The sequence below is a fragment of the Mustela putorius genome, unplaced genomic scaffold, assembly GCF_011764305.1.
Source record: "Mustela putorius furo isolate JIRA1106 unplaced genomic scaffold, ASM1176430v1.1 tig00000430_pilon_pilon_pilon, whole genome shotgun sequence".
Lineage (NCBI taxonomy): Eukaryota > Metazoa > Chordata > Mammalia > Carnivora > Mustelidae > Mustela > Mustela putorius.
The window spans coordinates 23967341-23982541 of record NW_025421377.1 but is presented as its reverse complement, the minus strand read 5'-3'; the positions used below and the strand labels follow the sequence as shown (position 1 = coordinate 23982541).

Here is a 15201-nt window from a genome sequence, read left to right as displayed (position 1 = left end):
GGGGGGCAGGTGAGTGTACCCTTAGTTGTATAAGTGACAATTGCATCACCTTTAGGATCAAATGATGTTGTTTATTTTCCTTTTGGGGAAGTTCTAATCTTGGAGGAGAGAGGGTGGACTGTGCTCACCTATTCACTGCTCAGCATCCTTCCCACATTGTTTAAGGTCTCCTTGGCAGGCCAGGGGGAAAGCCAGAATTGCATTTCTTCCAATTCCCTTTCCTGTAGGGTTTGGCTGGAGGTTGTCCATGAGAGGTTCTCAGGGGAGATAAGAAAGATGGAAAAAAGGGAAAGCCATTCCCCGGAAACCATTGCAGCAGGTGTGGGGGCAGCTGGGGCTCCCCAGTGAGCTCTTGAGGACCCCATCTCTTCCCTACCCCCACTACCTCCCTGCTGGAGCCAGAGATGGGGGCAGCCTCCCAGACACCCAAGAATTTCAGCCATTACCTGCTATGGCTCCCCTACCCACTTCTCTTCCCGCTCTCGAATAGTCTGGGTGAGACTGATTTCTATGTGAAATCCTTAGCTTTGTGTTAAGATTTTAATATTCTAGGAATACATGGACAATTGTTTTTTGTTTTTTCTGATGACTGCCTGTTCCCAGCCTCAGTGTCCTGGTGTGGGGGCACTCATCTGTCTCTCCTATCACCTGCCCACCCCTGCTTCTGACGGGCTTGAATTTCTCAGCACTTTGCCCAGCCGTGTTTGCTGTGGTGAATTCCATCCCCATGCCCAGGCAGGCACGGCGAGTGGGAAAACACGAGAGTGTTCTGTACTGTCTCACCACAGCCACCGTGTGGGTCTGGTGACAAGGGAAGGGTCAGCCTGGAGTCAGTCACCTGCTGTCGAGCTGGGGGTTGTCAGGTGGGCGACCTTGCCCAGAAGCACCAGAATCTGGACAGAGGCGGCCCAGAGTCTGTGAGGCCAGAGCCCTTCTGATGGAAGGGATCTCGCTTCTGCCGTAGGTGTCCAGCCTTGACCACACCAGGTCCAGACGCAGACAAGCATGTTGATGGTGAGTGACGCGGCTACGCGGGAACCCCTGGCACTGAGTGGGGGCTTCCGTGGAAGCGATGGAGAGCACGGACTCCAGAGTCCCACTGCTGGCAATTAGGAGCTGCGGGACCATGGTCAAGTTTCTACACCCTTGGCCCTTACTTTTCTCATCTGTACAGTGGGCGCACTGCATTTATGATATCTGCCTCCTAGGGATGTGAACCCAGGTAATGTACTTGGAACAGGATCTCTCTCATTGAGTGTTAGGTGAGAATAAGCTATTATTACGATACCAAGGAAAGACAAGTTCTGGAAATAACGGAACCTTAGGGCAAGGGGGGAGGAGAGTCTGAGGATGGAATCTCTAGTCCAGGCTGCTGTGGACTCACGCCAGTTTCTGTCGGGGAGCGGGAAGGCTGCAGGTAGAAACGGAGGCCTGTGGTGGCGCTCGAACAGAGTTGGGGCGGCGGAGGCAGCCTCTTCCTTAGCAGAGAACACAGCCCAGTAGGACAGCGTGAACCAGCAGGGAGGTGACAGAGCTGGCAGCTGACCGGGCTTGCTCTGGGCCACATGCCAGACCCCCCTTGAGATCACCTAAAATAGCTGAGGGGAGACTTGGCAAGAGGTGGAAGGTCCCATTTTAGTAGAAGGTGTGAGCGCTGGGTTATACTTAGATCAGAAACCAGTCCCTTGAGTGGAAAATAACCTCGGGCTTCGGTGACCGACCTGGTTGGAATCCCAGCCCTGCCATCGACTAAACTGTAAATATGTGGTGAGCAGGGGCCCTCTGACCCGATACAGAGTCCATAGAAGGAGTCAGTACTTGCAGGATTGCATGCTGTGTCCTGGAACCTCAGTTTCCCCATTTGTAACATGGAGAGTGCAGTGACCATGACCTTGATGCAGGATGGCATCAGACAATGCCCACAGGCACCTAAAGTTCCTACTGGAAACTGTTCCTTCTGTTTTATAGTAAATATTCAGTATCTTGCTTAAAATAGAAACACAATATGTTTCTTGAGTCAAACTGATAAATGCTGCTTTAGTGCAGTAAATGGAGTCAGTTCTACACTTGCCAAAGTTTAGATCCTTTCAGAGAAGAGATCATACCTCTTTCAGGCTTTTTTCCTCAATCTGATCGTTACTTTTCAAGCTCCATGCTTTCTGACGAAAATAAAAATATAGCCAGCTATTGGTAAGTACCGCTGACCTTTAGAAGAGTTATAGGTGGCAGACAGGTTACTAAATAGTCGAAGGGTACTATGATCTGACTTGGAAAAGCTATAATGTAGGAAAACATATCGTTTGGACTCAATAATTTGTAATAGGTCAACACTACACATTACCATTAGGCCTTTCCTTTCCATGCACATTTAAAGTGCTTTCTGAGCGACGGTGTTCAGGCAAGCTTGGAATAATGGAGTTGGTACTTGCTTTTGTGCTCACGCAGGGCCTCCAGAGATGGCTGATTTACCACCAGGAAAGGGTCTGTTTCGTGTTGGGTCCTCTCTCTTCCTCCTGACTCTATCCAGTCAATCCTCCATGCTATGCCACTGGACACCGGGCACCTAAACTTACTAAATCTGACCCCAAGTTTTCAAACCGTCAGATCACCTCGCTCTAGCTTGCAGGTGCTTCCATTCCTCTCTTATGTTGCAAAATGCATGGGTTTTATTGTTGCTCTTTTCTTCTGAGTCAGGAGAATCTTTGCTTAGCTCCCGAGGGTTGATACTATATTCTGAATGATTGAAATTACTTGCTATTTTAACTGTCAGGATGCGTAAGATGAACTTAATTTTTTTGAAGGAGGATGAAACAAGCAGGTATCAAATGTACTGCTAATGCCGATTTGCTTTAATCGGACTTGATTTTGTATCGCTGCCTACTTATTCAATCGACGTGTTTATTTTTACATCGATTTTAGAAGACATGGTGTATTGTTAAAAGCAAAATCACTGCTTGGAGAGTTTCTTCATTTCTGACACCCTTCAATTCTGTTTCAAGATCAGAGAGACCTTCCTGCTGTGCAGAAAATACTATTTATTGATGTGGGATAATTTTTTTTTAAGAACAAGTCAAGGCTACTTAATATGAGCATATCAGGGGCGCCTGGGTGGCTCAGTGGTTTAAGCCTCTGCCTTCAGCTCAGGTCATGATCTCAGGGTCCTGGGATCGAGCCTCACGTCGGGCTCTCTGCTCAGCGGGGAGCCTGCTTCCCCCTCTCTCTCTCTGCCTGCCTCTCTGCCTACTTGTGATCTCTCTCTGTCTATCAAATAAATAAATAAATAAAAATCTTTAATAAAATTAAAAAAAAAAATATGAGCATATCAGCTGAATGGCCGGAATAACAAAACATATCAAAATGTGAATCACCACTGTCAGATGCAGGCTTTTAACAACTTTAATTGATATAATTATAATTAGTATGCAAGATGTCTTACAACAAATGTAGATACAATTACATCAAATATCAAAGAAGTTGCACATCCATCTTTAAATGATGTTGGCTAACTCACCCCAAGAAAGCAATCTGGCATTGGTCTCTTGGTTAGCACTATTACCAGTACCAACCAGCACTTTAAAAATCAAAGTTGAAATGGTACATTCATTTGCCAAAAAGAGGTTAAAGGCAAAGAAGGTGAATCAACGTGCAGATCAACATGGCCCAGTTGCAAAATTCATTTCCCACACACGAGGGATCGAACCATGCATCCTTGCAAGCAAGATGAAGGGCAAACGGAGGACATCAAACCAAAACCAACTCCACCAAGAACGCAGAAGGCTTCAGGATGGTGAAGGCCAGAGGCCCACTGCTCTCAGCACTCAGGTGTCCATCTTCTGTTCCCCTAACCTCCTGGATCCTAACTCAAGAGTCTGTGAGACCCAGTTCTGGGGCTGCCTTTCCATTTGGAGACAGGAACCATTCTCCTGGTCCCGGGCACAGTTCCCCCACAGTCAGCCGAACTGAGGGGTCGCTCAGAGCTGGGCCAGCTGCCTGCTGTGGCCAAGATACAGCTGTCATTTTATAGATTTAAGTCGAAACAATACACCAGTGTAACAGCAAATAAGAAACTGAAACTGAGATCACTTATATATCTAGGTAATACTTAAGATGCCTATAAATATTTTTCTCCAGAAACCGAAAACACTGTAGACGTCACTTCGTGAATCCTCACAACACATCTGTGAGGTAGCGTGGAGTGAGGTCAATAGGGAAGCATCCCCCTCATTTAAGAAATGAAGACAGACATCCAGGGAGGGCAGGAGACCTCACGGGGGCCAAAAGCAAAGAAAACAAAGTCGAATCCCACTCTTCATCATTTGCAGTCTACGGTCTAGAAGAATCCGCTTGCCTCCTTCCTGCTCTGACAGTCTATCACTTTATGACTAGTCCTATTCCTGGATGAAATATGATGGTTTTAGACCTCCTGGAGCAATTTCCTTTGGACAGACCTGGACAGAATCTCTCCCCGATGTAGAGGACATTAACTATCAGCGTGTATTTCTGGGGTGCGTGTGTGTGTGTTTCAAGCAACATGTGTTGAATACAGTTCAAATTCTTTGGCCAACTCAGAAAAAAAGGACTTGGCAAAAAAAGGTTCAACCTATAGGTATTTTATACTGACATAACAAGGAAAGTTAGAGTTTTTTATGGGGAGCTGTCACCTTGCTGAATATATTTGCTTTAGGTCCAGATCCCTCTCTTTGCCATAAGGATTTGGAAGTTAATAGGCACAACAAACCCATCAAATGCTCTTGCACAATAGAAGACTCTGGTAAGGGGAGATGCTTACTGAGTCTGTGGTCATAATCGGTCAGTGTACCCCGTGAAGACGCCGGTCCCTCTGACCCAGTACTTAGGACTAGAACAGCATCTAGGAGAGAACCACTCTGAAGGTGTTTCATGGACATTTTGTCAAAATGTTTGTGGCCGAGGGAGGAATAAAAGGGATGTCCTGTTTTTATTGAATTGTCCTTTGCTAAACTGAAGGCCTACAGGCTTTATAAAGGTAGTGAGGGTAGAGAAGAGAGACAATTATTCAGGCCCAGCATGGCCACAGGGGGCACAATGGGTCATCCCTGGGCATTTTTCTGGGAATGCCCTTTTTTTTTTTTTTTTTTTTAAATAATCAGAGCTAGCAGAATTCCTGGCGGCCTGCTTCTTATTATGTAGTCCTATTGTAAAATACCTCCGGGGCTTGCTCATTCTCCTCTGATATGTAAGGAATTGAGGGATAAATTCAGAGTGTGGGAAGGCAGACTGTGGAGAGTGGCACAGCTCTGGGCATCTCGGAATAGCGTGGCCACAGCGATTTTCCTGTTGGCACTTTGCTGGACCACAGTAAGTGACAGGTCGAGCTGAGGGTCAAATTTCTGGAAACAGCAAGGCAGCAGGTTCAAGTTTAGAAATAGAAATTGATCAGTTTTAAGTTCTTTATGGCACTAGGTCACTGTAGGACAATAGGACGCATTCTGAATCAGGACCTCATGGATGCTTCCTAATCCATGAAGTTTCCTCCCGCAGTCAGGACACAAGATGGCTGGTCACTGACATCAGGTGCTTCTGGAGGACAGAGTCCTCACCATGACATAAAGCTATCTAGAGAACACACGGAAATAAAAAGGCAACCACACATGCCAAAACAATCCATCTGCCCACAAACTGAATACTTTTTAGGGAACAATTTAACAAATCATTTCATTTAGTTAAAAGTAAAAAATGTTACTAATCTGGGAGTGTCTTGTTTTATCCCCCACGGGCATTTCAGTAAACCAGGGTTTCTCGAACTCAGCACTCCCGACATTTTGGGCCGGGTGATTGTTGGCTGCAGTGGGCTGTCTTGTGCCTTGCATGGATGTTTAGAGCATCTGTGACATCTACCTCCTTGTGGCACCCCCAAGTCGAGACTCTCAAAAATGTCACGAGACATTTGTAAAAGGTTCACGTGGGGGGAGCAAAATTGTCTGCTTTTTGGTAACCACGGTTGTATCTGGACATCTGCAATCCATACCAGTTCTTCGAAATTTGAGGTTGAGGAGCGTAAGGCCATGTACCCAGGAGTATTCATTAATTTGAGGGCAGAATTAGGAAGGTAAGTGTATGGGAAGAATAAACGGATTAATCGGGGTGTCTGTTTCCTGTGGAAACGCCTCACTGAGCTACTGCAGATAGACGAATCCTTTACAGTTTTTTACAAAACGGTCTGCAGCCGTTTCCCAACAGACAGAAGGCAGTGAGCCAGCTGTTTTGTGCCTATAAAGCAAGGGTTCTTTCTAGAGGTTCCTTCGAGCAGTGGATGTCTCTGTGAGTTATTGGGGCCTGATTCCTTGTTCCCACCAGGCGGTCATCTGTGAGGGTCGCCCCTTCCCTCCTGACCCATCCCCCTCCACTGCCCACCGCAGGCTACCCCCCTCCCCCTTTCTCTTCTCTAACTCATCTCCTCTCCTGGGGACAGCCTGCTGCGGCCAACCACGATGGGCATCTCGGGCAGAGCTGGGCGGCCTGGAGGGCGGAGCAGGTAGAGGGCACGCTGCGATCTGACAGCAACATGCCACGCTGTCCCTCGGCCTGCTGGCCTCCTCCGGGGCACCTTCTAGTTTCCTCCTCCACTAATTAGGCCGTTAAGAAGCCGGGATCCAGCTCACTGAGCCAAGCAGGCAACCTGTCCGATACACCAGGTAGAAAGAGAGATTAAAAAGGAATCGGAGCAGCCCCCTGCTTCCTCACCTGCAGGGTAAAACACTCCCGGGGTGCATTTCCTTTCCCCGCACCGAGATCTCATGCAATTTCCTAACTCAAAAGTTTGAGAAGTACCACCAGCTAAAAGTTCCCCTAAAAGTAACCCCCGATGCAAGGACTCACTCCCTGGCCCTCGGTCCCTCTTAACAGTGGATCCCGCGGCAGGCACGGAGGCTTCCACCACAGCGGTCTGGCTCGGGGTCTGCCTCCCTCAGCTGCAGAGAAGCCTCCACTCACCTTTAAACAAGGATTCTTTTTGTACCAGAAAGGGGAAGTGATAGCAGCCAGAGGAGAGGGAGGAAAACAAAACAACCAAACCAACGAAACAGGGCTTAAGAGATTGTCGCTCGATGCGTGTCAGGAACTTGTATTAATTCTACTGGGAAAGCGCTTATAAATAAACAGTTCCTCCTTGTCCAGCCTCGCTCCTTCGTTAGGAGTCGTCGTACAGAGGGTTGTTGTAGTTTCCCCAGGATCCGTAGTCATGATCGTCCAGAAGCCTCCCGTAGGAGGAATGCCTGGTTGGGGGAGGAGAGAGCTGCGGTTATTTGGAGCAGTTGCCTGTCTTAGGGGAGCCGAATGCCCAGCAGCCTGCATGGAGGAGGCTTTCAGGGCCCACAGGAGGGGACACGTGTTTTCTCCACCCACCAGCTCTGGAGGCCTCAGTCTACAAACTCCTGGAAGTTAGGACTGCTCACGTGGGAGCCCGGCTGGCACCTCCCATTGAGATCACCCAGGTCCTGGTCTCTGTACACGATCTCTAGTGCTGGAGAAGGACGAGGACCCATTCCTCTGGCTCTGGCTACCGAGTAAGAAGTAGTAGCAAAGGGAAGGTTGCGTTCCTGGGATTTGACTTCGGTCCTGGACCGAATTTTCCCAGGAGTCATGAGGACGCCACCACAACCACTACTGCTCTCACCGTATCATGTTCTACAATTTACACCATGTTTCTGTGTGCCATTTTCACTTGATCCTCAAAATAAGGCCACAGGGCCAGTATTGCTTGTTTCTCTGAGAGGGCAAGATTTCTCTCTCCGAGCTCTTGATTGATGGGCACGAAGTTACCCAACTGAGCTATGAGTCAGATTCTCACCTCCTGGGTCTAGATCCCGTGCTCTGAGCTTCCTCGAGTGTGATTAACATCATTAGTTCAATGGCACCTTGGGTTTAACAGGCTTTGATTGGTCATTTTGGGAAACTGTCTCACAATATTATTTCTGTAAGAAACTGAAATCAGATAGTTCTCACTCCTCTGTTTAAAACCTCAGAGTGGCCCCTTATCTCACAGAGTGAAAGCCAAAGTCATTAGCTTGGTTTGCAAAACCCTCTGGGATCCGGCCCCTGTTATTTTTCTGAGCGCATCAGCTGCCATTCCAGTCCCTCTTGTTCCCTCTGCTCCAACCATGCCTCCTTGCTCCTCCCTATCACGTCTGGCACACTCTTGCCTCAGGGGCTTTGCACGCACCGTTCCCTCCGCTTGCAGCAGCTGGCCTCCGGATCTCCTTCCTTCACCTCTGTCAAGTCTTTGCACAAGTGTCCCCTTCTCAGTGAGGCCTTTCTTAAGAACCCGAACTTGCAACTCCCACTCCCCTCTCCCAGCTTTCCTGGCTTAATTTCCTCAAAGTTCTCATCACCTCCTAACATACTATGTAATTTACTCATTTATTTAGTTATTGTCACCTTCCCTGACGAAACTGCATGTACGGATGATCTGCCCGCTTTGTTTGTGCTTGGCACTATCTCCAGTGCCCAGAAAAATATCCAGCGCATAGGAAGTCCTTAATGAATGTTTGCAGAAGAAACAGTGATTGGGAAAAAAAAAAAAATCTCTGAAAGCCAATCTGTTCACAAGAAGGGAGCTTCCCAGTCATTGTATGGCTAAAAGTGCGGTCAGGATTAGAACATCACAAAATGAGCATAGACTGGCTCTCAGGTTCATGTTCGTGCGTGGATGATTACACCCGGCCACTGGAAATCACATTGGCTGTATAGAGTACCGACACACAGGCCGCTCCCCCTAATTTTTTTCTCAGCTTGACAGGAAAACTGAACAAAATGAAAATACAATCTGAAAGGCACAAGAGGCATTTGTTATACTTCTATCTGTTGCTAAAATCACTGCTGTCGCTCTTCTGAAGTTATTTACGTATGCCAGACATCTGAAAAGAGACGATCTGTTGCAAAGCACCAGGCCCCTGCAGACTTGGTTTCAGATTCTTAGTCCTCTGGATTCTGCAGACTTGCTCAGCTGACCCAGCCTGGGCACCTGCAAATTTGAGGATGTTCCACAAGACCCTTTCTTCACCCTAAAGGCCCACCCTAAAGGACAGAGACCGCAGATAACACACCAGTGATTTTCTGATCCCCGGGAAGAGGGGAGGCCAGTTTTGGTACACAAGGTCACTGGCCACACATTGCCACCCCCTCCCCCACATTTAACACCTCCGGCCTCGACCAAATCCTTCAACAAGATGGGATGATTGAGAAATGGCAGCTCAGTGAACAAGTAAAAACCCGGGGATTGCTCGACTGCAGCCAAGCCTAAATTTTAGTATGACTTACTGTTGCAAGCCTGGCCAACATCTACCTAAGAAACCTGCTCCTTTATTGATAGGATACTCCTGCCTCACCTTTGTATGGTAATATAACTTCTCACAGCGTTTTATATCTATCATATAATTTTATTCCCACGAAGTATCAGTTAGGTCAACAGATGTATGTCCTCAGCTATTTTTTTAATCCCGTGTTTCTTCACCTATAAATTGGAGAAACTTAAAATGTGTTATTGCTGGCAGGAGGGTGGAATGAGGTAATGCATATAAAGCCCTGGCACATAGTAAATGCACAGTAAGTGTTGGCCAGTACCGCTTTGTGATGTTTATTATAATGAAACTTACAAAAGCACATGGCAAACCTGCAAACAGTGGAAAAGGGCACGGAGGGAAAAGCAAGCCTCCCTCCTGCCAGGAACTCCTAAAAGCACACTCTGGGCACAGTTATAAAACCGGTTTCTTATTTGATTATTGGAATTTTTTTAAAAAAAGCATTATGCTGGAGGGTCAGAGGATTAACAATCTCTTGGTCATCGGGTTTTCCTGCTTATAGTTAGTCCAAGCAAGACTATTTGATCAGAGTTCTGCCTGAATCTGCTATATTATAAGAAACATTCCCTACGCGAATATCAGAAAAATAAAAGCAAAGGATGGATCTTTACTTTCATTTTTCTTTGCCCTCTTGTTGGAATGAACAGGAAGTTAAGCAAAATACCGACAGCCAAGGAACGTGAAGCCAGAGATATAGATAAGCCGTATTGGGGAATGTACTGAAGCTGGAGGGCTTGTTTTAATATATGAATGTGTCTGAGCAAGAAGCACTGGGCGTGCTGGGACGCAAGCCAGGTTTGGATCAATCCTCTAATACTGTAGAGAGAGGAAGACAAACACGTTTGTACGTGTGTACGTGTGTGTGAGATATGACAAGAATAACTAATGATCCTTTTAAACTCTCTCTCTAGTCAGAACTTCTTCAATCATGCACGTCTTAGATGGCAAAGGAGAGGTTTTCATATTGGTCCTCGGGGAGCCCACGATGGGGAACAACCTCGCCTTCGAGTTAGGGAAGGTGAGGCTCGAGGAATCCAGATGCCATGTCCATGTGCCTTAGCGGCAGAGCTGGTGCTGAAATCCGGGTCTCCTGGCTCTCTTGTGCAGAACTCCTTCAGCTCTTCTCACCCAGAAGAGCAGTGGGTACCAACGGCATCTTCGCCAGGGCACAGCAGCTTGGTTTCCTCAATTTCTTCGTCGAGCCCGGTGCCGTCCCACACAGCCAGCGCAGCCTCGCCGTGCCTCGGCTCCCTCAGACGGTACACCTCTTGGGGGCAGAGCGCCTCTTACTCTTCTTTGACTTTTCTGCACATCTCACACGCTGCTCTCGAGGCAGCAGTACTTTCACGAATGCCCGATGCTGAGGGCTCCCACCAGGTACACATGAACAGTATAGACAGAGTTTGCTCCGTCAGCACCAGCAGGGACTTGTACAGTCCGGGGCAATTCCTAGTGTAATATAACCGGAGCAGAGGGGAAATACTATTAACCAAGCCAACGGGTCAGAGCCACCATTTTGACCTTAATTGTGAGAAGAGGAAAGAGAATTCTACCTAAATTTCTCTGAGGCAAGGATGTAGCTTTAAAACACTCAGCACAGAGCTCACGGTCCCTGTGAATCAATGGCCCTGTGCTGTGAGCCCCGTGTTGCTGCTACTGTGCGGCTTAGTGAGCTAAAAGCAGAACCCACGGGGGACAAAACAGGGCATGATTTATGTCAAGTCCTGGTCTCACAGCTTCCTTCTCAAATGGCTTGCTCTAACAGGAAGCAGCCCTTCCTTCTCCCCACGTCCTAATTGCTGATGCCCTGTGACAACTGGTACGTGCAGCGATGACATCTGCGGTTGGAGGCTTTCTCCGCAACTTCTCTGTGGTACCTATTTTTTTTAACTTTATTTATTTATTTATTTATTGGAGAGAAAGACAGAGAAAGAGAGAGAGAGAGACAGCATGAGCATGGCGGAGGGAGAAGCAAGCTCCCTGAGCAGGGAGCCTGAGGCGGGGCTCGATCCCAGAACCCTGGGATCATAACCTGAGCTGAAGGCAGATGCTTCATCAACTGAGCCACCCAGGCGTCCCTGTGGTACCTCTTTTAAGATAACTGCAGCGGCAATACTTAATGGAACCCAATTGTCTTTGAAAATGAAGTGTTTTCCTTCCCTTGTGTGGACACATAGTTGTTGGCGATAACGCCTTCTCCTTTCTTAGGGTCAAGCTCAGGGTTCCCTCCAGGGTCCAGCTTTGCTTACTATCACCCCCCCCCCCCCCCCCCGCCAAGTTCTCTCCTCTCGAGTCAAGTGAGTTCTGTCATTCAAACCTGAGTGCTCATCATGTGCTAAGAAGGAAGGGTATAAAGATGGAAAAAATATGGCTTAGTGCTGGGAAAGCACAGCCTAACTTATAGCTCATTAGTTGCTGGTAATTAAGCCTCAGACTCTTACATCCACTTGCAAAGCCAGTCTGGTTTAGCTGCCACTGTCTCCTTTGCTTCCATTGGGGGCTTCTTGCTTTCTCTGATTGTCCTTTTTCTGCCTGGCTCCTTTCATTTAAAGATTCAGTAAAACCTTATGACCCATTAGGCCCTATTTAGGGGCCGGGAGATGCCTCAGTGAGCTAAACAGACCAAAACCCCTGTCCTAAGGAAACTTCCATTCTGGTGGGGGGAAGGCACAACAAATAAGTCATGAAAAATAATATGGTGGATGGTTAATATGTGCCGTGGAGGACAACAGAGCAACTGAGCGGAATGAGGAGTTCCAGTGCGAGGTGGGGATGGTCATTAGGAATATGGCGATTGGAAAACAGTCTCACTAAAATGACGGGTGAACAGCAGGTGAATGAGGTGTGGGGGGAGGCACGTGGATGCCTGAGGTAAACCCTGCAGAGAGGACAGAAAGTGCAGAGGCTCTGAGGAAGCGGCAAACAACATCTCTGTGTGGCTGCTACCAAACTATAATTGTTTCAAAATAAATTATTCAATTATTGGAATGATTTTAGATGTACAGAAACATCGCAAAGATGGTACAAAGAATTGGGGTATGCCCTTCCCCTGCTTCCCTTGTTAGTGACATGGTGTATAGCCATGTCACAACTGTCCAAAGTAGGAAAGGAACATGGCCATTGACGGTGTTGAGGCTAAGAAAGCTGTGACCATTAGGGGTGAATTTACAGCTACTATAGCAAGATAGTGGCAGGATGAGTATCATAATTTAGGAAACCTATCAGTGCTGTCTGTCTGCCCAAATCCCAATGTTGGAAAGCTTCCAATCACTCATTTTCAAGGTGTTCTGCCCACAGTCTGCGTTTCTTTTAAAGAGCAATTACGTTTTTTTTAAAATTTTTTATTTTTTTATAAACATATATTTTTATCCCCAGGGGTACAGGTCTGTGAATCACCAGGTTTACACACTTCACAGCACTCACCATATACCCTCCCCAGTGTCCATAACCCCACCCCCCTCTCCCAAAAAGAGCAGTTACTTTTGAATTTATCTTTAAATAATCACGTTTCCTTTGAAGGAGTCGATAGAATTTGTTTGTTTTCTCTTTTTCAATTATCTGCTGGTATCGTCCTGGCAGACGCTCACCACAGAAAAGACCCATATATTGAAACACTTATTAGTAAAGAAATTCAGAGTCACGAGTAAGTAATGACGAGTATATGGTTTTAACGGATTCCCGCAAGCTTCCCCTTCTCTAAACCCTGTTTCGCCATATTTGGAATAAACGAAGACTGCTGCTGTACCCCAAATTTTGCTACCCAGAATCATTCACTCCTCCAGGAAGTGTAAGTGTAAAACAATTACTGTATGTCGGGTACGGCCAGGGGCTCGCTATCCTTCTGGTGGAGCAGACTGACAAAGGCGGCGGTGACTCCAGGATAAGGAACGGAGTCCTACAAAGGAGACACATGCGGTAGGGGTGTCCATGGAGATGGTGGGGAGGAGGCTTCCCAGAGAGCATCTCTTTCAAGCTAGACAATTTGGAATTAGCCAGGTAGAAAAAGAGATGACTCAAACACCTCCCGCTGGAGGATCCGCACGTGCAAAGTCACTAAGACACGGAACAGTGGGAGCACCGCATCTAGAACATGCGTGTGGAGTGTCGGGAAACGGGTAGATCAGGGTTACTCACAGAGGGGGTTCTCCCAGACAGCAGCACTGGCCTCATCTGTGAGCCGCCACACTGCTTCAGCTCCTATGGGGGCCGGACCCAGGAAACGGTGCTGGTATGTTTTTGTTTTTGATTTTGGGGGGACTTTGGGGGGACATGTCTTGAAATGTATTTCTTCTAAAGACCCCCAATGATAGATATGGGAACAGGGACGATGGTTATAAGGAACGCACTAGACCCTTGAAGGAGACAGAGTGATGAAAGGGTTGTATGAGTGAGTTCAGATATAAATACAGATTTTTCAATCATAAACATTGTTATTGACCGGTATTTGCTAATCCCACGTTTTCATAGATTGGTATCGGCCTCTAAGTGGATAGGATTGCTTGCTAAGCATAGATATATTTAGTTGGAACATGACAATGAGCTGTCCAATACCCGTCGAAGCTGTTTTCCAATGTTAAGCAGAGAGGAGCACCTAACTTTGCTTGGATGAACCATGGGCACGTCCTGCAGCTACAATACAGGATACTAAATTAAACTTCATTTTCATTTAATTTCTTTTAAGACCTACTTCCTGAGGACTTTGTATAGTATCACCTCTAAGCATCTTCCTCTGTTTTTTGATTTTTGTCAAAATACGTTAAGACTTGACTCAACTGGGTTTAGGAGAACATTCAGGAAGAACTGCTAACATTGCCCAGTCATCACCTGGAAGGAAACTGTGTTTTTAATGAGCTCCCCTATCGATTCTTATGCACATTAACGTTTCAGAACTACTGAGCTGGAGAATCGAGTCAGCCGGACCCAGAGAACGCCGAAAGCAGATCTTAAAAAGCCAACCTGTCAGTAACAAATTCTAGACAATCTCGGACCTTACGGCTGCCTGGGCCAAATCTTGAAAGCCACAACCACCAAAAGGCATCCAGTTGTGTAACATATAATCGCTGGAAGACTGAAAGCAGAACAGGTGCCTTCTGACAAAACGCCTTCCAAGCCAGGCCCTGTCGTGTCTATAAATCACGATCACATTTATTTTTGTGAAGGGAACAGCCCGTGTTGTCCGCCTGGGTTACTCGCCCCTAATTATGGCAGCGTCCTCCCTGAGGGCGACAGCAGGTACGGTCGCCTGAGCAGGGGATGATCTCGTGGCAGAAGAGTTTTGAGCCAATTTCCACAAAAACAAAACGACTTCCCTCGGTCTTCCATCAGCACTAACTCAAGGCAACTTTCTGCAAGAGGCACACGGGGCTCTTGCTTTCTTTTTGGCAGACAAGCCTTGGAATCAAGACTGCTTACAAGTAGGTTCTGCTGATGAACCTGTAACAGGGGTGCAACCTCCCAGGTGCGAGGAAAGCAACACACCTGAAACCACCAAATGGGACCTGGACGGCTGCCCGTCAGTGCAGAAGGAGAAAACTGAGCTGCTGCGTCGTCCGCTCCCCTGCCCTCCTCCCCTTCTCTGAATCCCTGGTGCCTACTGAATGGCACTGTCGGCGGCGACCACCTAACTGAGCACCGCGGTGGTAAGCACCCTTGTAACAGCAATCACGATGACAGGACTCACCCTGTCCACCGGCACGGAATGTTTCTCTATATTATAATTTAATCCTTGTAACAATCCCGAGTTAGGTATTAGACCTTATATTAGTCATGTATAGCATTACCTGACCTGAGTTAGACACCAGTGCCATAACACTAACACAACCATGTATGGTCACAGAACTATAAAACTGATCATGGAGTGACT

General features: G+C 47.2%; 1 protein-coding gene across 1 annotated transcript in view; it reads right to left on the bottom strand.

The window, feature by feature from the left end:
• Window positions 1-3378: 3378 nt before the first annotated feature.
• Window positions 3379-15201, bottom strand: part of PARM1 (prostate androgen-regulated mucin-like protein 1) — a 99832-nt gene continuing 88009 nt past the window's right edge. Inside the window, exon 4 of the mRNA XM_004766265.3 lies at window positions 3379-7253. Within this exon, the coding sequence (XP_004766322.1) occupies window positions 7169-7253 (85 nt within the window). The 3' untranslated portion in view covers window positions 3379-7168. The remainder of the gene's footprint in view (window positions 7254-15201) is intronic.